The sequence below is a fragment of the Rhododendron vialii genome, chromosome 5a (genome assembly GCF_030253575.1).
Source record: "Rhododendron vialii isolate Sample 1 chromosome 5a, ASM3025357v1".
Lineage (NCBI taxonomy): Eukaryota > Viridiplantae > Streptophyta > Magnoliopsida > Ericales > Ericaceae > Rhododendron > Rhododendron vialii.
In genome coordinates this window covers 92,901-119,622 of record NC_080561.1, presented here as the reverse complement: position 1 = coordinate 119,622, position 26,722 = coordinate 92,901, and the positions used below count along the sequence as shown (strand labels likewise).

The window sequence follows — 26,722 nt, the reverse complement described above, 5'->3', positions numbered from 1 at the left end:
GTGTGTGTTTTTTTTTGATCCACTATACTATGTGAGTTCATGCGTGAATACATGAGGACTGAGGTGTGCACGTGGGAGAGTGGATAGTTGAGTGAAACATTAGAGTTATAGTGATTTTACATTCACTCTATTAGTCAATTTTTTTGTCATAGTTAAAGAGTAGTAAAAAACTTTTTTTAAGGAGTAATTTGAAAATTACTTTTGTGATACAGCTAAAAAAAATGTTCATGAATCATGCCAGGGTGGGTTGCCCCTTAGAGCATCTTCAATCTTGGTTTAAAAAATAGGAATGCCAAACTTTTTTGGAGACTTATGGGGTAATTTGGCAAGTTAGAATTTGACATTTCTACAATGTTTTACTCCAACCAATATGCCTATTATATTTATTTAAGGATAACTATTAAGTTTTGGAGGGCAAAATAACCAAAGAAAATTTTTGATACCACACATGTCAATTTTTCCACTTGGCATGCCATATTAAATTTGACATCTTGAGTTGGAGATGCTCTTCATATATGTAGACACCCCAATCTGGACTTTCCAGATTAGTTTACTTTTAATTCTTGATTCCCCGATGATGAAATGGATTAAGAGCACCCCGAAAATGTCGAGTAGTTGAGTTTTGAGTGTTTGACACCCTTTTGAACCTAACCTAGCCTAAACCAATTTAAAAGCCAGAAAATCCTACTGGCATGCGTGGGTGTGTAACCCGCGCGCGCGGGTCAAATGGATATGTAACGCCCCGACTTTTCGGAAGCAATATAAAGTAAAATCTTAAGAAAATTTGCTAAATAAACATAATTTTTCAAAATAAAGTTTAGCTATTACAATCACAAGATAAATTTACTGATTCAAAATACATTAACTTCAGAGCTGACTTTAGGCTTGATACAAATCCGAAACATATTCGATCTTCGTTCTTGATATTCTTTTCGTGTTGAACTGCAACATCTTTGAATCCTCTCCATTGAATCCTGCGCCCACTGGCAAATTGATCGCCGAAGCAAACGATTTGCCAGGATACAGACGTATCCGTGAGTGATAAATCACCCAGTAGAATAATCCAACCCAACTACCCCCCTTACTTTACAGATAGCAAGCAACAGGATAAATATAGTACGAAGAAGTAAAACAGAGACTTCTCACATAAATTGATTTATTACTATCCATTATCTCTTTGTGTGATCTAAGATCCCTCCGCGAGATCTATCCTCGCCAACCGCTAGCCATGCTCGGTCTCATGAGATCACTTCCCTTTTGCTGTCGCAGATACACCTAAGTTATGTACCGAGTATGCATCCCAATAACTACAACAAGGGGAAAACTTATCATGCCTGAATCACAACTAGGGTTTGCCTATCTTATATACCACCTCATAAATCACTTCACAATCATCACTGGACACCTGCTAGTCTATCAATTTATCACTGGACACCCGCCAGTTTCATTTTCATCATTGGACACCCGCCAGTCTATCAATTTATCACTGGACACCCGCCAGTTTCATTTTCATCACACAATTTATCACAGGTGTTTTTATCACTGGACACCCGCCAGTTTTATTTTTATCACACAATTTATCACTGGTGTTTTTATCACTGGACACCCGCCAGTTTATTTTCATCACACAAATATTCACTGATGTTTTTATCACTGGACACTCGCCAGTTTTATTTTCATCACACAATTTATCACTGGTGTTTTTATCACTGGACACTCGTCAGTTTTATTTTCATCACACAATTTATCACGCTTGTAGGCAATCTAAAAATAAAAACTTTCCAGTTTATCCATTAACTAGCATCGTCTAGATGAATTCTATTTTTCAATACCACCCCATGTCTTTAGGGTCCAATCTAGCATTTAAATCAAGTATCGGTACAATATGCAATTAATCAATAATAATTAAACAATTAATAAATAATGAAATCACGCAACTTTTTATGGATGGGCCGTTGTCCTTAATTTCGTATAGCCAAGATGATGATAAGAGTAAGAGCTTTTTAAAAGAATTTAAAAAAAAATATTTTTCTAGGCTCTCATTAATTATTCCTAAGTAATTAGATTAATTAAAAAAACTAAATAAATATATTAATTAGATAAAAATATTAAAAATATTTAACGTGACTTGATTAAGAGTCCGAGAGGTCCTATGCAACTAGTTGAGTATCAAAAGTTGGGTTCGGTGGGTCGCGAGTTTGTTTTAAATAAAGACGTTAAATAAAGTGACCAAAAGTGAAGTAAATAGATAATAAATAATTTACTAATTAAAATATATTGAGGTTAACAAAGTTTTATCTTCAGAATGTAGGGAGTCTAAATAAAATTACTCGGGCATTAATAATATGGTTTATAAGGTCGTAAGAAATTTTTAATTGGAATGCTATAGAAATAACAATAAATGGTAAATTAAAAAAAATATTAATTTAACAAGATATCATCTTTGAGATGCAAGGAGTCTAGGAAAAATTAGTTTGGGTGTTAAAACGTTGTTTGGAAGGTCGCAAAGATTTTTCGTTAGTAAACTTGATAGATAACTAATAAATAATTCAATAAATAGATAATTAAATAATATAAAAAAAATGATCTCAACAAGTTATGATCTTTCAGGTGTGAAAAGTCTAGGAAAAATAGTCCGGGCGTAAAAAATGAGGTTTGGATGGTCGCAAAGTTGTTTCGAAATATTTAAAACCAACTCAATCTACCAGATAAATTAAACTGATATAATTAATACGTTTTATACTAAGATGATATTATACTGTAAGAAAAATAATTTCAGATCTGTAGTTTTTCATAATATTAATATCAGACAGATTGTAAAATAAATATCAGAAAGGTCATCTTCTTTGTAAATAATTACAAATAAAGTGTCGGGCTCAAAAATAATATCATATTGGTGAATACGGCAGAAAACGCGCGGTAAACTATTTTTTTTTTCGTTCGGGACATAGGGTTAAACATATAAACACTTAATATACTTAGAGAAGAGGTTGGATAGGATTATAGTACCTTTAATCGGATCGAATTGATTTAAAAACGAATCTTGAATTTTGGGGAAGAAAACTTCGAATTTTTTTGATCGGGAGACTTTGGAATCAAATTAGACGATGCTTGGTGATGCTAGGAGTAGAAGGAAGAGATTGGAATGGTCAGATTGAGTTTCGGTTGGGTCTTGATACGAAACCCACTTTTCTCTCTCTAAAACTCTATGGATTGAAACTTGGTTTTCTCTGATTTTTCTCTCTCTTTTGGACTGGTGGGGCGTGAGGAATATTGTGGTGTAAATTTCGTGGGTCAATGGGGTGGGGTATTTATAGGAGAATTTCGGTGGAAGAGAATAAGAGTGAATTTAATGGGGTTGGGTTCATGGGATTTGGAATGGACGAATTTGGCTTGGTTTTAGGGTTAGGGAGGAAGTAGAGACTGAGTAGAAGCCGGAGAGACGGAAAGAATTTGAGGTGAGGGAGGAGAAGGAGTGTGCATGTACGCATGTATGTGTAGAAAAATTTTAAAAAAAGAATGCATGCATATATTGTATGCATAATTGTATTTAAAAAAAAGAATTGCATTAAGGAAAATAATTTTAATAATATTATATTTAAAAAAAAATTTGGGTCAAAAATCTGGGTTGTTACAGGATAGGTGTTGGTCAACAGTCAAAGCTTGACCGTTGACCCACGCGCGTGTTGGCTTGACTCGCGTGCGCCAATATGAGACTCGCGCGCGCTGCTCAAATATTATCCCATCACCTTTATTCAGCCATGATCAGCTGAACTTTTGGGGCCGGAGGAAGGCTCTATTTGGCCCAAAAATTAGTCTTCACCAGGGAACAACCTTTACACCCCTTGTTTCACTTTTTCCCATCTCATCCAATGAGAGGGAAAGCTTAAGGGCTAAGACACCAGCCTTCTTTAGGCTGATTTCTCTCTCCCATCCACTATAAATGCTCCACTTGGCCATCCAAGCAAAGGGTTACAAATTTTCACACTTAAGGCCCTGCTTGGATGGAGTAAAAAGGAGAGGGGAAAAATAAGAGGAGGGTATATGTGAGGGGTCCACCCCTTTTCCGCCCGTTTGACATTTCAATTTTGTTCCCCTGCTATTTCTTACCTCATATTTTCCCAGTTATAGGGATTGTTCGGTCTTAATTTTGGGCTTCTCTTGAGATCCCCAAAAATAATCCATGTTTGAAGGGGTGTTTTGTGGATGAAAATACCCCTCGTTATCCCCTTTCCCCATCCACTATTTAACCAACTTTTACTCTCCGTTCTACCCAAATCATAATTTTCATTCAAACATATCCTAAAACTTCTTATTTAGTTTCAAAGCTCTCTTAATGTATTCATTTAAAGGCCTTAGAACTAAAAATTCATTATGACCATTTAAGATAAAATGATCAGAAAAATAAGATCTTCGCACCGATTCAAACAGATTGAAAATTGGAATTCTTAATTTTTAACTATATTTTTTAATATATAAAAAATAAGTGTTTCAATTTTCAATCTATTTGAACTGGTGCGAAGATTTTAGTTTTTTGATCTTTTTATCCTAAATGATCATAATTAAATTTTGACTCTATGACTCGTTGATTAGCCCTAAGAGATTTTTGATTCTATGACTTTTTTGAGGTTAATCAACGAGAGTCTTAGAGTCAAAATTTAATTATGACCATTTAGGATAAAATAATCAAAAAATTAAAATCTTTCAACCAGTTCAAACAGATTGAAATTTGTAACACTTAATTTTTTAACCATATTTTTTTAATATATAAACTGTCTAAAGAGGTTGAAAAATTAAGTGTTTCAAATTTTAATCCGTTTGAACCAGTGAAAAGATTTTAGTTTTCTGATCATTCTATCCTAAATGGTCATAATTAAATTTTGACTCTATGGCTCTTGTTGATTAGTTCTGAGAGATATTTGATTTTACGACTTTCTTATGACTAATCAACGAGAGCCCTAAAGTAAAAATTTAACTATGACAATTTAAGATAAAATGATCAGAAAAACTAAAATCTTTCCACCGGTTCGAACGGATTGAAATTTGGAACACTTAATTTTTTAACCATATTTTTTAATATATAAACTGTCTAAAGATGTTGAAAAATTAAGTGTTTCAAATTTCAATTCGTTTGCAAAGCACTCCCTCGATCTGCCTTACGTTTTTAGGGTACGTTGCCCAAAATATACAAGAATAAATTATTTTTATACTAATCAACCGTTGTAAGAGTATGAATATTTTGTTTTTCTGTTTTGCATTGGGAAATGATTTTTACTCTCTCCTAGAGTAAAAATTTAACTATGACAATTTAAGATAAAATGATCAGAAAACTAAAATCTTTCCACCGGTTCAAATGGATTGAAATTTGGAACACTTAATTTTTTAACCATATTTTTTAATATATAAACTGTCTAAAGATGTTGAAAAATTAAGTGTTCTAAATTTCAATTCATTTGCAAAGCACTCCCTCGATCTGCCTTACGTTTTTAGGGCACGTTGCCCAAAATATACTAGAATAAATTGTTTTTATACTAATCAACCATTGTAAGAGTATGAATATTTTGTTTTTCTGTTTTGCATTGGGAAATGATTTTTACCCTCTCCTTTTACTCATTGGCACTCATTTTTTTTTTGTCTTTTACTCATGTTCATGTCACATTACAAAATTATTCTTACTTCTTGATTCACTTTTTCGAGACGAATGATAAAATGGAGTGTTAATATTAGTGCTCTACAAAAAATTCGATAAACTGTGAAATCGGTCTGGATCGATCCGTACCTTTTAGATTTTGTCTGTGGATAAATGGTTCGAACATAAATTCAAAAATAATAAAATCGTAAGATACGGATTATGATTGCATTTTCATTTGGAAATCGTGGATTATCCGAACTGTACTGTGAGATATTTAAAAAAATAAAAAAATATAGGAGTAATATATACTACTAAATAATTATAATTTCACACCTATTTTTATGAATTATTTGTAACTATTTGAGAACATGGTTTATCAATATAAACAATCAAAACTAAGGAGGGTAAAGTGCCATTTTCAGAGGGGAAACCGAAAGCCGTACACTCCGTCGTTTTTTCCCTTTCTCCTCCTCAACTATCCTTCGAATTAGGTAAACAACCATTTCTCTCCTTTTCTTCTTCTCTTTCAATCCCTTGATTCTGATTCTTCGCTATTAGCTCTAACTTGTTAATAAATCAGTCAATTGTCAAGGTAACTGCATTCGTTTCCTATCAATCTTCTTATATTTTGAGCTTCTAATTATTCGTATTTGTTTGAAAGACGTGTTTGATGATATACGGAGACGTGTAGATTTGTGGCTTCGGAGATCAGTGAGTTTGTGTTGGCTTTAACTGATACTGATTTTGTTACCTATTTGCTGAATTGTTGTTAGATGTCGAGCATAGGGGAGGCGGATTGTGCTGCTAGCACCCAAAGAACAGAGGTTGAGCTCATGGAGAGTGATACTATGTCTGAGCCAGTAAATGAGCTATCCGATGAAGAAGATGAGGTAACTGCTCCTAAATCCAAAGGAAGACCTATGTCTGTTGTGTGGAATCACTTTGATAGAGTCACTTTGATCGTTCTAAATGTAAGTACTGTAGAATTTCTCAATAGCCTGTCGCCGCAGTCTGAAGCGCAAAATACGATCGTGTTTGATTAATTTTGCTATAGTTGTGAAAAAGGTTTCACAATGGAGAAACACAATGACCAGGTCCACCGCTTCGATCATATCGAGTGCCAGCATGGAGGTTGCGACAACATATTCCGGTATGCCCCAACCTAGCTCCTCACAAGGAAAAGGTAGACCACTGATGATGGAGTTGATCGTGGACCTAGGTATGGATAGGCATCTGAGACTACGGCTGTTGTTGCAACCTCCATGCTGGCACTCGAAATGATCGGAGTGGTGGACCTGGTCATTGTGTTTCTTCATTCCGTCCTTGTTGAGCCCCTTCTCACAACTATAGCAAAACCGATCAAACACGATCACATTTAGGCGCTTCAGACTGTGGCGATAGGCCATTGAGAGAGAGTTGGTTGTCCGATGTGCATTGGGGATTTAGCGGGAGAGAGGGAGTTTCATATCAAACAACATCTTCTTTTCAGCTAAATTTCATCAACACCCCTAAGGTTTGTTGTTACAACAGATTTCTCCTTGACATTTAGAAAATGACACTGCAACCCCTGTTAAAAATTTACTGGTAAAAAAGTTAACAAGGACTTGTTGAATTGCATTCTTACCCTCACCTTTGTCCCCGGAAGTCTCTCTATCTCAATAGTTCATTGTTGAGAGAGAGTCATGAAGTCATAATCTGAGATCCTTCAAATGAGGCAATGAATAGGATCATATTTACGAAAGACATTATGCTCATAGGTTCCTAAAAGTGGTTGAACATAATCCTGTCGGGAAAAAATGTTGACCCTTCCCAACTCAGTGATTGATTTCAAAAATCATGTTTGATTGCCTATCGGTTATTACATGATTGAAACTCACTCGCATTAAGAACAATAAGTTCGGATCTAGTATGCCAACTTATTCCTTTTCAAAATACAAATATCCAAGATTAGAGCATATGCATTGCATGTTCCAGCGTGTTTAGTTGTTTTAATTTATTTTTTTAATCGGAAGGTTAGGTTGGTGTTCAGTCCAATGTAACTAATTGGAAGTATCCATGAATTTGTTCCGAGAAACAACCGTTCTAATCAGGTAGTTAATGTAGTTTCTTCTAGTTTGATTTTCTTGAAGGTTAGGTTGGTGTTCAGTGTATCCGAGTACAAGATCTAAAATAGACAGCCTTGCCTATGAGGATTTTCAAAGGTATTCTCCCTCGAATAAAGTAAGTTTTGGAATTGATAGATATTAGCAGTGGCAATGTCCCACGATCATACGTTTATGAAATCTAATGGAATGAATGTTCTTCGCCCATTATGTCGTCATATTTGTACTTAAGTTCTCAGTTGCAGATGAGATTGCATGTGTTTATTGATTGAATCTTGATAATGTAAATGTTGTCGCACTTTGTAGAGCCAATTCTGAGGCCTTTTAGATTCCATGGCATCGACACAAGCTGGAAGTATAAATTTTGTTGTTTCTGGTTTGTTATCTTGTAGTAGTACTTAGTACTGTAGTAGCGGGAAATGTGTTCTTTTATCCTTGTGGTTAGTAATGACAATTGTGCAATCTGATTGTGAAGTTTGATTAAAGTTTTTTAAGTGACGCGATGCTATTTATGGCAGCACCATCGGGAATATGAAAGAAAGTCTTCAAAGAGCAGGGAGAAGGAAAGGGAGAAAGGGCGTGATAAGGAAAGAGACCGGGACCGGGATAGGGATAGGGACAGAGGAAGGGATATGGACATGGACAAGGACAAGGAGAGACATAGAGAAAGGGATAGGACTCGGGATAGGGATAGGGACAGAACTCGGGACAGGGATAGGGATGAAGGTCGTGACCGTGATCGCCACCGAGACCGAGACCGAGACCACTACGGTGAACGGAGTGAGAGACGGGGGAGGGGCAGGGATAGGGATGATGATGACCATCACCGAAGTCGAGACTATGAGAGGTAATGCGGGTCTAGTGTTCTCTTTGTCGGTTTCTGTTGTTTCACATCTATTTCATTTCTCAGTTTTGATTTCTGGTCCATTCTTGTAAAAAAAGTATTTACTATTCGGTATAAACTTAGCCTCCTATTCTCGGCTTTTGATAGGCTAATCCAAAAATTGTGAGTATGAGAGGCTAAAAGTGGACTTTTATCCAATCTTCATCAAATTTCTTTTTTGTAGATGTGTTTTCTTGAGGTGCTGATGAGATTGTTTTAATTTTGGGTGTAGGCCCAAAGATTATGAAGGGGACAGAGAGCACAGACACAGTCACAGGTCTAAATCTCGCTCCAGCGGTAGATCAGAGCACAGATCAAGATCGCGTTCAAAAAGGTTAGGGGTAGCATTTTGTCATTCTGATGGTTGGTTTTGAAATCTATGATTTGAAGTTTATGCTTGATTCATCAAAACAGTATCTATGAGACTTTGAATGTAGTAGTGTAGTTTTGGATCGTGCTTAAATGCAATACTAAATATGGATATCTCGGTTGCTTTATCTCTCTCATTAAACTTTCGTAAGTACCATAAGGTCCATGGTTGAATAAGTTGCAGCTATTGTCAGCACGCACGCTTGTATCTTGTGTAAAGTGTTAGAATATTGTTATTAGTCTAAGTCCCACATTGCTTAGTCAAGTATTAAAACTACGTCTCTCATATTATAAATAATAATTGTTTGTGTTAGGGTTGATTAACACCCTATACACTTTTCTTATTCTCCCAAACAACATGGTATCAGAGCTAGGGTGAACATCGTCGGTAAAGTAATACATGCCACCACGTTAGTACCACCACCAATTTTCTTCCCCATCTTGAGATCCTGAAACACACAACCATCAGGGAAGAATTTGACAGAGCAATTTTATGATTTGGTAAGTTTACTAACAGACAAGGTTTAATGGAAAACGAGGAACATGCATTACGAAATCCAAAGTCAAAGAAGAATTGACAGTAACAGAACCTAAACCGATTATATCAGTGGTAGAGCCATCGGCTAAGGTAACACGAGATGGTTTATCAATAGACCGATAACCAGAGAGAACATTAGAAGTACCAGTTATGCACCAGAATCAATGACCCAAGGAATAGAAGAAAAGGATGCAACACGCGCGACGGAAGAACCTGGCTGAGTTAGCATATCAATGGAGGAACCTGTCTGAAGTGACACAAGGCGTTGGTACTCCTCCGCGGGACTAGGCACTCTGACAGCAGTAGAGTGAGTAATCTGCCGAGTAGAAGGCCAACCATAAAGATCCCAACAATAATCAATTGTATGCTTAGTGCCATTACAATAAGTGCAATGTCGAGGAACACAACCACGACTGCGACTACCTCCACCTTGTGTACAATCACCTAGACCACGACAATCAAGAACATGGCCAAAACTACGACCACTGTGCCTAGAATCACGACCACAGAACCCAGAGGCAGAGTTACCACTCTCATCCATTGCACTGAATCAACAACCGCCAACAAGATGTAATAAAGTCAATTAACTGGAGCAAATAAATCCAACAGCCAATACTAAGGCAGCGCAAACCACCAAAGAGCAATGACTAACCAACCAACCAACCAATATTCCACCAACTAATGACCCAATGAACATGAACATGAACATGAACATGAACATGAACTAAACTACTAATTGATCGACAAACAACCAAGAGCGCAACACCACATGCATCCAACGATGTCAAACCAACATAGATCACCAACAAGCCGCAAACAACGAAACAAAAAATCTAGGGGTTTATTGAACAACCATAGCAAGTAGCAACCCCTCAGACATCAACAAAGAAGCCCATACCAGATACCAACCAGAACAAGAGCAGCAAACAAGTCAATCACGGACAACAGGAGACCAATATCAACAACTGAACACATAACGCAGCTCATAAATCAAGGTACATGCAACTGATAACTGCAAATAGGGCTGGAGGTACAGCAAGTCAGCCAACAAACACCTTTCAGATTATTTCGGACATAAATGGTGGGATTTCAGACTTGAAATCGAAAAGGACTGGGTAGGGGTTTTTAGTGGCCGATGTTGACTGGATATAAAGCCACGAACCAGATCTCAAAGGGAAAACACAAAAAACAGTCGCTTATGAAGGTAGTTGCTTATGAAGGTTGCCTGAGAGTTAAGGTCACTGGAGAGTTTTCGAGCACTGGGCATTCGCTATTTAGGGTTGTTGAACACTGGACAGATTGATTTTGAGGGTTTCGAGCAATGTTCAAATTGATTGTAGGGGTTTCGAGCACTGGATTGGTCGATTTGGGGATTTTCGGACACTGGACTGGGGTTTTGAAGGTCAAGGGCTTTGGTTAGGGCTTTGTTTTTGAATTTTAAAGGTCGTAGGCTTCGATTGTGGCTGCGGTTTAGGGTTTTGTGAGGTGGATGGCTGCGATTTAGGGTTTCAAAAGGTGGTGATGGACGATTGCTGTGATAGTAGGGCTTTGGTGGGCGGCGATGGTGGCAGAGGTGGGCGACAGCTGTGGTGGCTATTTAGGGTTGTGGTGGTTTAGGGTTAGGGTTAAGGTGGGGCTCCGATACATCATTGTTGTCTTGGTCATCCATCCCTTCAGAACCTTAAACGGCTGGTACCTTCATGTAAGTGTTGATGTTTTGCCTTGTGAAGTCTGTGAGTTCAGTAAACATCATCGAGTGTCTTTTTATCCTAGGGTTGAGAGTCGTGTGTCCCGTCATTTTCAATTAATTTATTCTGATATCAATAAGTCTATACACGTAGATAAAAAACACAGATCCAACATAGACATCTGATGTGGCACAAAAAAGTGGATCCAACTCCATTCAAATTGTTTTGTCCAGGAAGTACTCCCAAAATCGTCTACAAGGTAAAACATTTTCTCTCTCCTCCTCCTTACTCTAACCTTCGACCCCATATTTGTCCCCTCCACCACCACCATCTCCACCGATGCCGACGCCTGCATGCCACCACCGGTGCGACGCCACCTCCATCTCACTTTACCTCTCTCCCCATCGTTTTGCACGATTTCTCTCTCTCTCTCTCTCTCTCTCTCTCTCTCTCTCTCTCTCTCTCCAGTTTCAAAATTTTGCCCATAACTTAGACGGGAAAACCCAAATCCCCAAACCGAATTCTGCCCATTTCTCCCCCCAAACCCGTTTCTAACACCACCGGAGAGAACCAAAACCATTTGGTTACAATTTCTCCAAAAGAAGACGATTTAGATTTGATCATGAAGAAGATTTTTGGGTTTTCCCACCTTTAATAATCAATCTAACTTACAAATCAACAACCAGTTTCCTTAAGAAACTACAACTTTCCTGGAAATTTGATGTAGTATGTAGTAAGGGTATTTATGTCTTTTTGTATTGAGTCTATATATAGGTGTTGGAGTCGTTTTTTTTGGCAGCTTTTATCATTTTAAACAAATATTATCAAGAGCTAGTCTCTTTTGTATCCTATTTGGGAGTTTCTCTCTCTACATTATCTATGGGTATTTTTGGTTGCATCATTTGGTATCAAAGCTTCTAGGCTCGATCCCCACCGTTCATCTCACCGGAACTCTCACCGGAAACCTGAACCTCGCCGGAAAATCTTGCCGGAACCCTAAAACGGCTCCGAAAAATCTCGCCGGAGCCCCTATTCCACTCAAAACCAACAGATCTGCTCAAACCCAGCTCTTACATCTCGATTTCGACCCCTAAACTTACAGAATCGACCATTTCGAAGCTGATTCTTGGTGTTACAGACCTCAAAACCCTTTTCCGACCTGATTCAGAGCATTTCGAGTGCTGTTCAAACATTTTCGAACCTGTTCAAGCACCCTAGGGCACTCGTTTTGGGATTTCGAGCCTGACCCAACCATTTTCGAGCCCTAATACAACATTTTGAGGCTTGTTCTACCTGTTTTGAGCATCAAACAGGTGATTTCGACAACACCCAGCCTTGTTCGAGCTCGAATCTGCCATTTCGAAACTTAAATCGAAGTTTCAAACCCAGATCTACCATTTTTGGAACTTGAAACAGTGATTTCATGCTCGTTTTCCCTGTTTCAACTCTCGAAACAGTTGATTAAGGCTTCATCAGCCTTCGTTTAGGCTCAAATCAACTGATTAGCTCCCTTTCAGCCTTCGAAACAGTGGTAAGTGCCTCCGAACTGCTCTTTGGACACTCGAATCTGTGTTTTTAGGTTTGATTTCAGCTGGGTTTGTCTTGTTTGTAGTTATTTGCTTCGATTTCTTGCGGATTGTTGTTGGGTTGTCACTATTTGTGTCCATTGATTGTGATTTGAGGCTGTTCGTATCCTGATTTGGCTGAGTTTTCATTATTTGGGGTGGATTTACTTGTTTGGAGTTGAATTTGGGTATTGTCATGGCTTATCGGGCTAGAGGTAGAAGAGGAGGTAGATGTAGAGGTTTTGTGGTGAACAATGGTGAAGAGAATGAGTTTGGCAACCAAAACCATGAGATTCAAGAGTTGAGACAACAAGTTGCTGCAAGGCTTGCAAGTCTCACGTGCAGGTATTGGAGGGTCCGAGGACTCTCAAAGTCACTTTGACAATCCTTTTGGTGATCCGAATTGGCGTAGGCCACCTTTCACTCACTCTCCTTATAGATGGGAGAAGAACATCAAGATTGAACTTCCCGAGTTCAATGGAATTCTTAACCCGGATGAGTTTGTCGATTGGATAAACACTGTTGGAAGAGTGTTTGATTATGGAGATGTCTCCGAACCGTCTCAAAGGAAGAGCTTCCGCTTGGTGGGAGCAATTGCAAGGAGGTAGACTACGAAGAGGAAAGAGAAAGATTAGAGAATGAGAGAAAAAGAAGAAACTCAATGAGCAATTCTTGCCTTTCAACTATATGCAAAACCTCTACAAGAATTTGCATAATCTCAAACAAGTTAGAAGTGTTGATGAGTACACGGAGGCTTTCCATCAACTTGTTGCTAGAGTTGATTTGAATGAAAGTGAAGATCAAATGGTTGCAGGGTACATGAGTGGGTTGACAATCACAATCCAAGATGCCCTTGCTATGCAAACTTTGTGGACGGTTTCAGAAGCTTACAATCGGGCCTTGGTGGCCGAAAAGCAAGAAAAGAAGAAGTTTTAGAGATCCGGACAACAATATCAAGGCGGTTCCAAGTCCGGGTAGCCTTTTTACTCTTATGCCAGGGGTGGTTCTTCCTCTAGTGGTGGCCAAGGTGCTTCTTCCGGGGTTGGTACTCAAAACCAAGCGGATAAAACTTCAACACCAGATCAAAATCAACCTCAATCTGGTGCTTTGGGGACTCAAAATCAATTACAAAGTGGGGGTTTTAAGTGCTTCAAGTGCGGGGAACCGGGTCACAAGTCTTCGGATTGTCGTAAGGCTTCCGGAGGTCGTAACAAGGCACTTTTTATTGAGGAGGTTACGGAACAAGGTTGTGAGGATGATCTTCCCGTTTATGGGAAGAAATATGTGAAGAAATTGGAGGTGATGATGAGGAGGAAGAAGGCTATGCGTTGATGATCAAATAGACTCTCCTTACTCCAGGATGCTAGTAATGAAGATTGGTTGCGTACCAATATCTTTTGCACCACTTGCAATGTTGGCGGTAGAGTTTGCAACATGATTATTGATAGCGGAAGTTGTGAGAATGTAGTCTCTCAAGAGGTGTTGGACAAGTTACAACTCAAAGTGGTGGAGTATCACCATCCTTATACCCTTTCTTGGTTCAAGAAGGGCAATGAAATCAAGATGACTAGAAGGTGCTTGGTATCTTTCTCTATTCGGCAAAAGTACTTTGATGAAGCTTGGTGCGATGTGATTCCTATGGATGCTTGTCATCTACTACTTGGTCGCCCGTGGCAATATGATAGGCATTCCATCCATGATGGAAAGAAGAATACCTACACCGTCCTTAAGGAGAAGCGACAATTCACTTTGTTACCCATGAAGGAGAATGTGACTACAAAGCCTCTTCCCACTACGCTACGTTGCTTGCTTTTAAAGGATTTCTCAAGGAAAGTCATGAAACCGGGTATGTTCTAGTGTTGGTTTCTATGGCGGATATGGGTGTGTCGGATGTTCCCGAGGCGATTTCTAAACTTTTGAAGGAGTATGTTGATGTGTTTCCTCAAGAGTTGCCTTCCGACTTGCCTCCTTTGTGAGATATTTAACATTGTATCGACTTGGTACCCAGGGTGCCCCTTCTGAACAAGCCTGCATATAGAATGTCTCCAAGGGAGAGGGAAGAGATTCAAAGGCAAGTTAAGGATCTTCTAGAGAAAGACTACATAAGGGCAAGCCTTAGCTCTTGTGCGGTGCCGGCTCTTTTGACTCCAAAGAAGGATGGTTCATGGAGGATGTGTGTGGATAATAGAGCTATCAACAAGATCACTATCAAGTACCGCTTTCCCATTCCAAGGCTAGATGATATGTTGGATTGCCTTGTCGGTTCAAAGGTCTTCTCAAAGATTGATTTAAGAAGTGGTTATCATCAAATTCGAGTTCGCCTAGGAGATGAATGGAAAACGGCTTTCAAGACCCCTCATGGCCTCTTTGAATGGCTTATGATGCCTTTTGGTCTTACCAATGCTCCAAGCACTTTTATGCGGGTAATGACTCAAATGCTTCAACCTCTATTGGGTATATGTGTAGTTGTGTACTTTGATGATATCTTGGTGTATAGTCGGTGCTTTGAAGATCATTTATCCCACATCCAACAAGTCTTTGAAATCTTGAGAAGAGAAATTTTATGGGAACTTGAAGAAATGTAGTTTTGCCGTTGATAGGGTGGTATTTTTGGGGTATGTGGTGTCTTCAAAAGGGGTTCACATGGATGAAGACAAGATTAAGGCCATTGTAGAATGGCCAATGCCTACAAATGTTCATGAATTTCATGGGTTAGCTACCTTCTACTGGAGGTTCATTGCCAACTTTAGTAGTATCGCCGCTCCTCTTACCGATTGCCTCAAGCAAAGGGTGTTCATATGGTCCCAAGAAGCCGCCAAGAGTTTCAAATTGTTGAAGTCCAAGCTTACGGAAGCTCCTATCTTGGCCTTACCCGACTTTGACAAAACTTTTGAACTTGATTGTGATGCTTCGGGAGTGGAAATTGGTGGAGTCTTAAGCCAAGGTGGTCAACCTATTGCTTTCTTTAGCGAGAAGTTGAATGGTGCTAAACTCAAGTACTTTACTTATGACTTGGAATTCTATGCCATTGTCCAAGCCATTAAGCATTGGAGTTACTACCTTGCCTACAAGGAATTTGTCCACCGATCATGAAGCTCTTAAGTACATTAATAGCCAACAACACCTCAATAAACGGCATGCCAAGTGGGTGGCTTATCTACAACAATTCACGTTCTCTTTGAGGCACAAATCGGGGATTCTCAACAAAGTGGCCGATGGTTTGAGTAGAAGAGTGGCTCTCTTGGTGGAAATGAAGAACAAGGTTGTTGGGTTTGAAGAATTTCGCATTTTCTATGCCGAAGATCCTTACTTTAGTAGGATAATCGATGCTTTGCGAAAGGGTAATAAGGATATCGATCCATGTTTCATGTTGAAGGATGGATTTCTCTTCAAAGAACTTAAGTTGTGTGTCCCTACATGCTCTTTAAGGGAGCAATTGTTGGCCGAAAGTCATAAGTTAGGTCATTTTGGCAAGGATAAGGCTCTAGCGTTGCTTCAAGATGCATATTATTGGTCGGGAATGAGTAAAGATGTGGGGGGCTATGTGCAAAGGTGCCAAACTTGCCAACGGAGTAAGGGAACAGCCACTAATGCGGGATTGTATTTGCCTTTACCGGTGGCGGAAAGTCCTTAGAAATGTGTGAGTATGGATTTTGTTTTGGGGCTTCCTCCTACACAAAAGCGGAGTGATTCTATCATGGTGGTAGTGGATCGGTTTTAAAAAATGGCTCATTTCATACCTTGTAAGAAGACTATGGATGCGACTAACATTGCCAATCTCTATTTCAAGGAGGTCTACAAGTTGCATGGCGTCCCTACTTCTATTGTCTCCGATAGAGATGCTAAGTTTCTTGCCCACTTTTGGAGGACCTTGTGGAGAAAAATTGGCACCAACTTATGCTTTAGTACTTCTTTTCACCCTCAAACCAATGGTCAAACAGAAGTGGTAAACCGGAGTCTTGGGAATTTGTTGCGATACTTAGTTGGTGAACATCCAAAAAGTTGGGATGAAATTCTTCCCTTGGCAGAGTTTGCTTACAATTCTTCTCTAAACCGCACCATCCACATTTCCCCATTTGAAGCGGTTTATGGGTTGAAACCTTCTAGTGTGGTTGACCTCGTTCCTTTGCCAACACTCCAAGGCGGAAGATATGGCTACGTTTATGAAGAATATCCACTCTCAAGTTAAGCTCAACATTGAGAAGTCCAATGCGAAGTATAAGGCAGCAGTTGATGCACACAAAAGGGAGGTTTTGTTCAAAGAAGGGGATCTTGTTTGGGTTATCTTGAGCAAGGATAGCCATTCTCACGGTGCTTACATGAAGTTAAACGATCAGAAAGTGGGTCCTTGTGAAGTCTTGCGCAAGATCAATGACAACGCTTATCAAGTCCGCTTACCCTCTCACTTGGGCATCTCCAACACATTTAATGTGCAACATTTGGTGCCCTATTTGTCAGAGGACACTATCGTAACTTGAGGACAAGTTTCTTTTTTAGTAGGGGAGTATGATGTAGTATGTAGTAAGGATATTTATGTCTTTTTGTATTGAGTCTATATATAGGTGTTGGAGTCGTTTTTTTTGGCAGCTTTTATCATTTTGAACAAATATTTTCAAGAGCTAGTCTCTTTTGTATCCCATTTGGGAGTTTCGCTCTCTACATTATCTATGGATATCTTTGGTTGCATCAAAATTATCTAATGTTTTCCCTCTTTAATACAGTAATTGAAATGGTTCTTGAATGTAAAGAGACAACTGGGACAAATTTATGTCTTTCTTTTCCAAAATATTCAGCCTCTTCAATGTGAAGGCTTAAATCCCATTGATTCCGTGAATCGATGTTTGAGATTTTGTACCGGACTTCCTAATCCCGTGTTGTCAGTACTGAATCGAAATCTCGAGCTTCCTCGTAGCCGCTTCGTCTTCCTATCCTACTCGTCATCCCCTCATGGATCAACTGGACGGCTTGGTTTCACCATACCTTGGTGGTGCCCTGAACCTCGTCGATCGGCAGCCATGAATAACCTTCCGCTTCAACTCAAGTAACCCACAACAAAATGGAGTTGCTGAACACAAGATTAGGCATTTATCAGAAGTTATGCGTGCACTGTTTTTCAAATGCACGTTCTTAAGTCTTCCTGGAGTTATGCTGTTCTTACAACATGTTACTTGATCAATCGTATGCCATCTAGCGTCCTAGGCGGTCAGATACCCATACAATTTTATTTCCTGGTCGCCCTCTTCATTCTTTACCCCTACGAGTGTTCGGGTGCACCTGTTATGTTCATGCTCTTGATCCTGACCAGGACAAACTTGATCCACGGTCAATTCGGTGTATTTTCCTAGGATACTCGCGCACTCAGAAAGGGTATAAGTGTTACTCACCATCTCTACGTTGTCATTTTGTTTGTGCTGATTTCATGTTTCATGAGTCATTTCCCTTTTACTCGGGTCACCATACTTTAGTTGATCTTCCTGTCTGTGTTTCCTATTTGTGTACCATTTGTGCCACCCTTGCTGGTGTATGTTCGTCAGTAGAAAGTCTTAACAGCCCCACTAGTACCAGCCACCATGCCTCCTCCGTCCCAAGATCCGGTTACACCTTCACTTCCTCCACCGCCACCTCCACCTCCACCATCCCCTCGTCTTCCAATTGCTCTTCAAAAAGGTATTCGGTCTTGCACTTTTCATCCTATTGCACAGTTTGTTTCCTATGATCATCTGTCTCCGTCCCTTTGTGCTTACTTCTATTTTTTCCATTTTTGTTCCTAACACTGTTCAGGAGGCCTTATCTGATTTGGAGTGGCGGAAAGCTATAGAGGATGAGATGTCTGCCCTTCATCATAATGGCACGTGGGAGTTGGTTCCTTTTCCTGCTAGTAAAACTACTGTTGGCTGTCGTTGGGTATTCACTGGCAAGTATCTTCCTGATGGCACTGTTGAGCGTTATAAAACTCGCCTTGTTGCTAAGGGCTACACCCATACTTATGGTGTGGATTATTCGGAGACGTTTTCTCCTGTAGCCAAACTTGGTTTTGTTCGAATTCTTATTTCTCTTGCAGCAAGTCTTGGCTGGCCATTGTTTCAACTACATGTCAAAAATGCCTTTCTTCATGGGGATCTCCAGGAGGAGGTCTACATGGAGCAACCACCGGGATTTGTTGCTCAGGGGGGACGTAATCAAGTATGTCGTCTTCGCAAAGCACTATACGGGCTTAAGCAGTCTCCTAGAGCGTGGTTTGGCAAGTTTAGTGATGCAGTTTTGAGATTTGGCATTCATCGCAGTCAGTCTGATCATTTTGTGTTCTCCCTCACATCGGACCGAGGGAGAGTATTATTGATTGTCTCTGTGGATGACATTATTATTACCGGTGATGACCAGTAAGGTATGGATGAGCTAAAAACCTTCTTACATCAACAGTTTCATACTAAAGATTTGGGAAAACTACGATACTTCTTAGGTGTTGAGGTGGCGCAATCCAAAGAAGGTATTAGCTTATCACAGAGGAAGTATGCGCTGGATATTCTTGAAGATACTGGTTTGTTGGGAACTAGGCCTGTTGAGACTTCTATGGATCCCAATGTCAAATTGTGTGTTGACAGGGGGAGCTGCTCTCCAATCCTGATCAGTATCGTCGTTTGGTTGGTAAGCTGAATTACCTTACGATTACACGTCCGGATATTTCTTTTGCAGTTAGTGTGGTGAGTCAGTTTATGTCTGCTCCTCGCAGTCCACATTGGGAAGCAGTTCTTAGGATTGTGAAGTACTTTAAGTCACATCCTGGACGTGGTTTGTTATATCGAGCTAATGGACACTTATGCGTTGAGGCATTCACTGATTCTGATTGGGCAGGAGGACCATCTGATAGGAGATCCACTACTGGATATTGTGTTTTCCTTGGGGGATATCTTGTTAATTGGAAGAGTAAGAAGCAGACCGTGGTTGCCCTGTCTAGTGCAGAAGCAGAGTATAGAGCAACGATGCACACAACGTGTGAGATTGTATGGTTGCGGTCATTTCTCGAGGAGATAGGATTCAGTGTGCAGTTGCCTATGCCTTTGTACTGTGATAACCAAGTTGCTATTCACATTGCATCTAATCCGGTATTTCATGAAAGGACCAAGCATATTGAAGTTGATTGTCATCTAGTGCGTGAGAAGTTAATTGGTGGTGTGATAGCTACTCCGTTTGTGTCTACAGGATCTCAATTGGTAGTTATGTTTACTAAGTCATTGTTCAAGTCATGGTTAGAGGAGTCGTGTAACAAGCTGGGACTTTATGGTATCTATTCTTTAGCTTGAGGGGGAGTGTTAGAATATTGTTATTCGTCTAAGTCCCACATTGCTTAGTCAAGTATTGTAACTACGTCTCTCATATTATAAATAATACTCCCTCCGTCCCAATTTGTTCCACCTACTTTGACTTTCACGAAATTTAAGAAAACATTGTACTTACTTTGGCTTTTGATCAATTTTACCATTTTACCCTTTTAAGAAAATATTACTAAAATTTTGTAAAAATAAATAATTGAACCCACCAATTCAAAAGTACTCTCCTCCTGTCATGTCATATGAAGATAATGGAGCCAAATTCAGTTTTGCCGGCCATTTGCATTGAATTTGAATTTGGGAGGGAGAATCTCTCTCCTTAAATGAGGGGTAAAATGGTAATCTTGACATCTAAAAATGGAAAGTTTTGAAACAAGCGTTTCATTTTGGGACATCCCAAAAAGGAATAAGGGCGGAACAAATTGGGACGGAGGGAGTAGTTGTTTGTGTTAGGGTTGATTAACACCCAATACACTTTTCTTATTCTCCCAAACAACATAAAGCATGCTACTATGGTTCTTGTGGAAGTTCTTTCATTTGAAAAATAAAATGTTTATGATGAGCAATAAGGGGATGAGCTACTGAAGACAGTTGCTAATTTTGGTAGTGGTTGGAGAGAGAAATAGGGTAATGATTGGAAGGAGGGGTAATGAGTAGAGAGAGATAGAGAGAGAAATGAAAGTAATAATTGGAGAAATAGGGTAATGATTAGAAAACAAACTAAAACAAAGTTAAAAAGAGAAACAAACAAAGCCTTTGTATTTCTTCTCTCTTATTTGAACACCTCCACTTACAATGCAGAGCAGCATGGTGAGCTTTTGGATTCTTTTTGCTTTGAATTTCTGAAATCATTGGTAAATGTGCTTAGCTTACTGGTTTTCTCATTTCTGATCTATAAGTTCACTTTGCCACTTGCATTTACGTTTAAAGTAGTGGTGCTGAACTTTTTAAGTACCAAATTACTTGCACAATGCTGCAACTGTACGTTATTTAGTACTAGATTATGTGACAGGAACTTGAAAGAATGGCAAAACTGAAAAAGATTCCCTGTTACATGATATACGAGTTTCCTTTCCCTCACACCTTGCTAGATCTGAGCAGAACTTTTTTTCAGGGTTGACTGGTGACTGGTGTGCACTTTTATTCCTGATTGACCTGTTTGTTCTGTTTGTTGGTCATTGGAATTATTGTCACATAATAATTTACCCGTGTTACGTGTATCTTGTATATTGATTTATTGCAGAGCTTTATTAGTAAGTGTAAGTGGTTTATACTTGCAGCAAAAGGATAAGCGGTTTCGATATGGCACCTCCCGCTTCTGCAATATTAGCTGGTGCTGCAGCTGCAGCTGTTGCAGGTACTTGTTCCATCACATACGGTACCATGGCTATATTTGTATAACTTCTCTTCTGTTTTTGTTTTTGGTATAGTGTGGAAAGTTCCTATCAAATGGCATGGTGTCATTTTGGTAAGCCATACTTGTTTGGTCTTTTATTTGCACACGTTAAGAACCATGGTCCCTAAACATGCTGTATTCCTTTTCTTATAGTTAATTACTTGGTGCAATATTACAGAAACTGAGTTTTTTTTTTGGTTGTTTCTTGTGTTTGGTGTTTGTTTGTTGTTTCTACATCTTGTCTTTGTTGTAAGAAGGCAATGTTGGGCTACTAGCCCCACTGTACAATGGGCGTGAGCCGACTTCTGTAGCTTTAATGTACAAGGAGGAATCGATGCACCAGTTTGATGGGTCTTGTTCGTCTTCATCAGGAAACTATTGCCTGTTTTGGTAGTTTTGCGAATATTTCCTCCAGTACTTGAACTATGATGTATTTTCTGTTAGATCTTTTTTGATTTATTTTATCCAAGACACTAGGATTTGATTACATTTAGTGAGGTGTGTCAGATAGTGTTTACTTATAGTGGAAGAGTATGAAGATGATTCATGTTCAGTTCAGGAATGTAATTCATCAGCCTTTGCAGGTCAAATCCCGGGGACCACCCCCCCAGCTATTCCTGGAATGTTTCCAAACATGTTCCCTTTGCCAACTGGTCAGGTATTTTTCCTTTCGCCAGTCAAATGATTTGTCATGCTATCCTTGATCTATTAGGTTTCATGTTTTCCGCATTAGCTTGCTAATACACTTTCTTATAAATAAATAAAAATTATTGCCTTTCTGCAGCAATTTGGAGCTCTTCCTATTATGCCAGTCCAGGCAATGACTCAGCAGGTTAGCATGAGAAAGCAATGATTTTCTGTTAATGCTTCTGTTTCTTTGCGTAATTTTTACTGCTCTTACTTTGTTAGTGGGTGTTTGATATTTTACTTGAAATATCATGATGGCAGGCTACTAGACATGCTCGGCGCGTGTACGTTGGTGGGCTTCCTCCGAGTGCAAATGAACAGGTGAGGTCTAATGTTCCTTTCTAGTACCATTTGTACATTGTTTGTGTTGGCGTTTAAGAGTGTCTGTTGACTCTGCTATCCATATGCTGTGAATAGTTGATGTTGATGCAAGCTGTGTTTACCGATTAGTTGTCTGATTTACCATGCTTTTGAAATTTTGAATGCATATTAAGCACAACATGAAGAGTAGGCTTCTTGGAAGATAACATTTTTTCCTCAAGCTTTTTTGTTAACTGCGCAAGTTATGAGCAGATATTGAAATTTCTAACGTTGTTTCCTTTTCTGATTCTATTCAAAACAAATCACATGTCCAAAGTAGGATTTGAAACTCCAACCAGTCAGTTTAACAACTGACCCCTCTAACATTAGGCTACAAAGGAACAATGATAGGTAAGATCTCATAGAGTTCAATTGCATTTCCAACTCATGGTCAGTGTGTGCTCGATGCTTCCTTCGTAACTGCCCAAACGTTTTTCATAATGGCTCCCTCGATGCCTTACCTCATAGGAACCTCAAAGTGGCCCTAGTTCACTGTATTTCAATTTGTATCCCAATGCCATTCATTCCACTTACCCTTTTGACATGACAGATGTCATTTCTAGTCTATTTTTTATATGTTGGTTTTTGAAATTGATGTATATGAATCCAGAACTTTTTAGTGATTGTAGGTTTTGCTATACATTCGCAGATTTCAATATGTTTTCAACAATATCGATACATTTTCTGCACATTATCTAGCATTTTCCAATGTATGTAGCATATAATGTGTTCAACTTGCTTAATGTTGATGACCTTTTATGCAGTCTGTGGCAACCTTTTTCAGCCATGTTATGTCTGCAATTGGAGGAAACACTGCTGGTCCAGGTTAGTCAGTAGTATTTGATTGCAATTTTCATGTATGCCTAAAGTTACATGCTTTTAAATGTGTAGCTATTTACTCTTTGTTGTGATGTTCAGGAGATGCTGTTGTTAACGTCTATATAAACCACGAGAAGAAGTTTGCTTTTGTGGAGATGAGATCTGTAGAGGAAGCCAGCAATGCCATGGCCTTGGATGGCATTATTTTTGAGGTGCTTGAATGTTTTCCTGACTCATTTAAAAGATGTGGCTCGGAGTTTAAAATTTAGTAGAAATATGTTCATGTAGAAATTCGTTTACTCTGTCTCTTGTCTCCCTACGTGTGTGGCTGGGGTCGGGGGTTTATTATTAAGTTCTCTGACTCTTTCCTATGAAGCATGGATAATTTAAAATCATAGTGTACCCGTAATGCACCGCATACTGGTACTTTGAATCATACTTGTATAGGCGTACCAGGTGTGCAAAACAGGCAACGGAATTTTTCTGTATAGTTTTTGCCATTCTCGAGATGTACCTCAATATATGCCGAAGCCATACCCCATCCAAATTAGTATTATATTTCATACAAAAATTAAGCTAACTTCATACTTAGAGATTTTGGTCTATTGGTTGTTTAGTTTAATGACATTACACTCGTATTTGTATCTTGAGTTTGACTTTTTTAAATTGTTGTTTTTTTGTTGGATTATGGCTATTTCCTTTATTTTATGAGCAATTACTACGTGTTACAGATTCATCTAAATTGTAGAATACAGTTTTTGTACCCCAATACCCGTACCCTACTTGTTTTTGCTTTTGTCGTATTGACCTACCCATATGGTACAAGTACCCATACTTGTACGGTCACATGCTTCATAGACCCATGCCTCTCTATCTTGTATACATTAGTTCAACCTTGTCAATGTGCATTTTCACACTCCCTTTTTATTTATTTATTATAATCACACTCCCTTTTTGTCTTTTTCTGATGTGAATTTACCATATTGTCCTTCCATGTGCAAAAGAGTATACAAATGAAAGGTTAATTTTGTAAATTCACAACACAAAAGGAAAAAAAGGGAGCGTGATTATAAAAAAGGAGTGTGAAAATTAAATACAAGTTTTAACGATTGCGTGTTGTATCGACCTATATGTCTTATATATTCTTATCTCCAGGGAGCACCAGTTAAAGTGAGGAGACCTAGTGATTATAACCCCTCACTGGCTGCTACACTGGGGCCGAGCCAACCTAATCCAAATCTGAACCTGGGTGCTGTTGGGCTAACACCAGGATCTGCCGGTGGGCTTGAGGGTCCTGACAGAATTTTTGTGGGTGGGCTTCCTTATTACTTCACTGAAGTACAGATCAGGGAGCTCCTTGAATCTTTTGGGCCCCTTCGGGGTTTTGATCTTGTGAAGGACAGAGAAACCGGAAACTCCAAAGGCTATGCATTCTGTGTTTACCAGGACCTCGCAGTTACGGATATTGCTTGTGCGGCACTGAATGGAATAAAAATGGGTGATAAAACTCTTACTGTTAGGCGTGCTAACCAGGGCACTACCCAACCTAAACCTGAACAAGAGAATGTACTGTTGCATGCCCAACAACAAATAGCATTACAGGTGAGAGCAACAATTTTTTTCGACTTGATGTGCATTTGTCCGTAGAGCAAATGCTTAACCTGTTTTCTTATAGGCTACCTGTATTTTGCAATCTTCAATTAAATTCTGAGTGCCATATGGAACAGCTTGTCGGGTATGGATTTCTTGGGTTCGTTTCTGACTGCAATTTTCTTTCGTAGAGGCTCATGTTACAACCTACTGCATTGGCCACTAAGGTTTTGTGCTTAACTCAAGTGGTCAATGTTGATGAGCTCAAAGATGATGAAGATTATGAAGACATAATAGAGGACATGAGAACAGAATGCGGAAAATTTGGTAAGTTCTGGGGTGACCTCATGATGTTGCATGAATTTATTAATTGCTTCTTTCGCCCTTTTAGCCTCCAAAATCTTCGTTCTCATGTATTGATTTGCTTTGTGTTCTATCTTTCTGTTTTACAGCCTATTGTGCTATACAGAATCAGGCCTAACATACAGACAGAAGACTCCACAGCCTTATTTCTATGTTCACCTGATACTGTGTATTGCATCTATACTGATACATTGGATTCAATTTTCTTTGCCATATGCAGGTACCTTGGTGAACGTGGTCATTCCGCGCCCGAATCCCAATGGTGAACCAACTCCAGGGCTTGGGAAGGTCAGTGATCTTGAATGTTTTAAGATCCAACTGTCTTGTTTCCTTACAGTATTGAGGTTAAAAAATAGTTCATGTTAGTAGAAACTTAGTATCAACAGAGGCTTCTGGAAAGGGGATCAACTATTTCTCTTTGTCTTTTGCATTTTTAGTATCCTTCAAGGCAGAGAGCTCCCTTATCTTTGGTTGCTTTTGGGGTGTTCCTGGATTGGTCTATGAATCTGGCTAGAGGCTATTTGCACTCTTGAAGTGCAATTACTAACAAAATTGTTTGCCTTTTAGGTGTTCTTAGAGTATGTAGATGTAGATGGTGCCACCAAAGCTCGCCAAGGTTTGAACGGAAGGAAGTTTGGTGGGAATCAAGTTGTGGCTGTTTTTTATCCGGAGAACAAATTCGCTGAGGCAGATTATGATGGCTAATTATCTGCTTATGCACCGGCAGCTAACTTTTTTATGTTTATTTGTTTCTCTAAGCTTTTTTATATGGGATTGTTTTGCAGAGGATTGTGTGCTCATGACAGTTCGTAGTTCTACTTTGTTGTCTTATTGTAGTTTTCGTTTCGGGGCACAATTTACTCCCTAACCTAGATTTCTATGACTTGATATTTTGTACCAGGCCAAGAATGAAAAGGAAATATTAGTTTTGGTGGACCTATGTTTTCTCGGTGATATTAGCTTGAAAGTTGAAACACCATTAGGGGAAGAGAGGAGCATTCCAGATTTTCTGTAGGAATTGTCCTTTTTTCAAAAGGGAAAAAATAGGATTATTACACTTTCTTCTTTCTGTTGCTTGTATTCTAAATTTTTTTGCTTGTATTCTACAATTTGCCTTGGATTTTCTGCTGTCTTGATGTCATTTTCAATGCAATTTGGTCATCGGAGAGGTATTTTGTTAGCTGTTGGTAATATGTCGTCTGTTTCTATCATGAACCAATTTAACATGGGTGGCTTGGATTCCAAAGCTTCAGCAAATCCCTCTGATGTCTCGCATGTTATGTTTGCCGATGACTGCTCATTTTTCCCCATTTTGAATCCTGTGATATTTGGTGTCTCAAGTGACTTCTTTAGTACTTACTGTGATCCAGAAGATCTGTGGTATGGATTTTCTTTTCTGGGG

At 39.1% G+C, this 26,722-nt stretch overlaps 1 protein-coding gene across 11 annotated transcripts; it reads left to right on the top strand.

Moving 5' to 3' along the window:
• Positions 1 to 6,040: 6,040 nt before the first annotated feature.
• LOC131327014 (splicing factor U2af large subunit B) lies at positions 6,041 to 26,258 on the top strand. 11 transcript variants are annotated; one of them, XM_058359962.1, is made up of 15 exons: positions 6,041 to 6,123; positions 6,406 to 6,522; positions 8,253 to 8,581; positions 8,850 to 8,951; positions 21,349 to 21,462; positions 21,536 to 21,573; positions 22,086 to 22,159; positions 22,286 to 22,333; positions 22,450 to 22,509; positions 23,313 to 23,373; positions 23,467 to 23,579; positions 24,523 to 24,969; positions 25,149 to 25,284; positions 25,541 to 25,608; positions 25,888 to 26,258. In XM_058359962.1, the coding sequence occupies exons 2-15, from the start codon at positions 6,406 to 6,408 to the stop codon at positions 26,023 to 26,025; spliced, it is 1,845 nt and encodes a 614-aa protein (XP_058215945.1). In that variant the 5' UTR covers positions 6,041 to 6,123; the 3' UTR covers positions 26,026 to 26,258. The 11 variants fall into 11 exon arrangements, with proteins under 11 accessions (XP_058215945.1, XP_058215948.1, XP_058215950.1 ...); XM_058359963.1 differs by having other exon boundaries at positions 6,085 to 6,224; XM_058359964.1 differs by lacking the exon at positions 6,041 to 6,123 and adding an exon at positions 7,762 to 7,852.
• The last annotated feature ends 464 nt before the right edge of the window (positions 26,259 to 26,722 follow it).

Bases quoted from the DNA above. Each gene is read 5' to 3' on its own strand.
- LOC131327014 (XM_058359962.1), top strand. From the start codon at position 6,406: ATGTCGAGCATAGGGGAGGCGGATTGTGCTGCTAGCACCCAAAGAACA. The intron at 21,463-21,535 runs GTACTTGTTCCA...TTTTTGGTATAG, and splicing joins TGCAGCTGCAGCTGTTGCAG to TGTGGAAAGTTCCTATCAAA. The intron at 22,160-22,285 runs GTATTTTTCCTT...GCCTTTCTGCAG, and splicing joins TCCCTTTGCCAACTGGTCAG to CAATTTGGAGCTCTTCCTAT.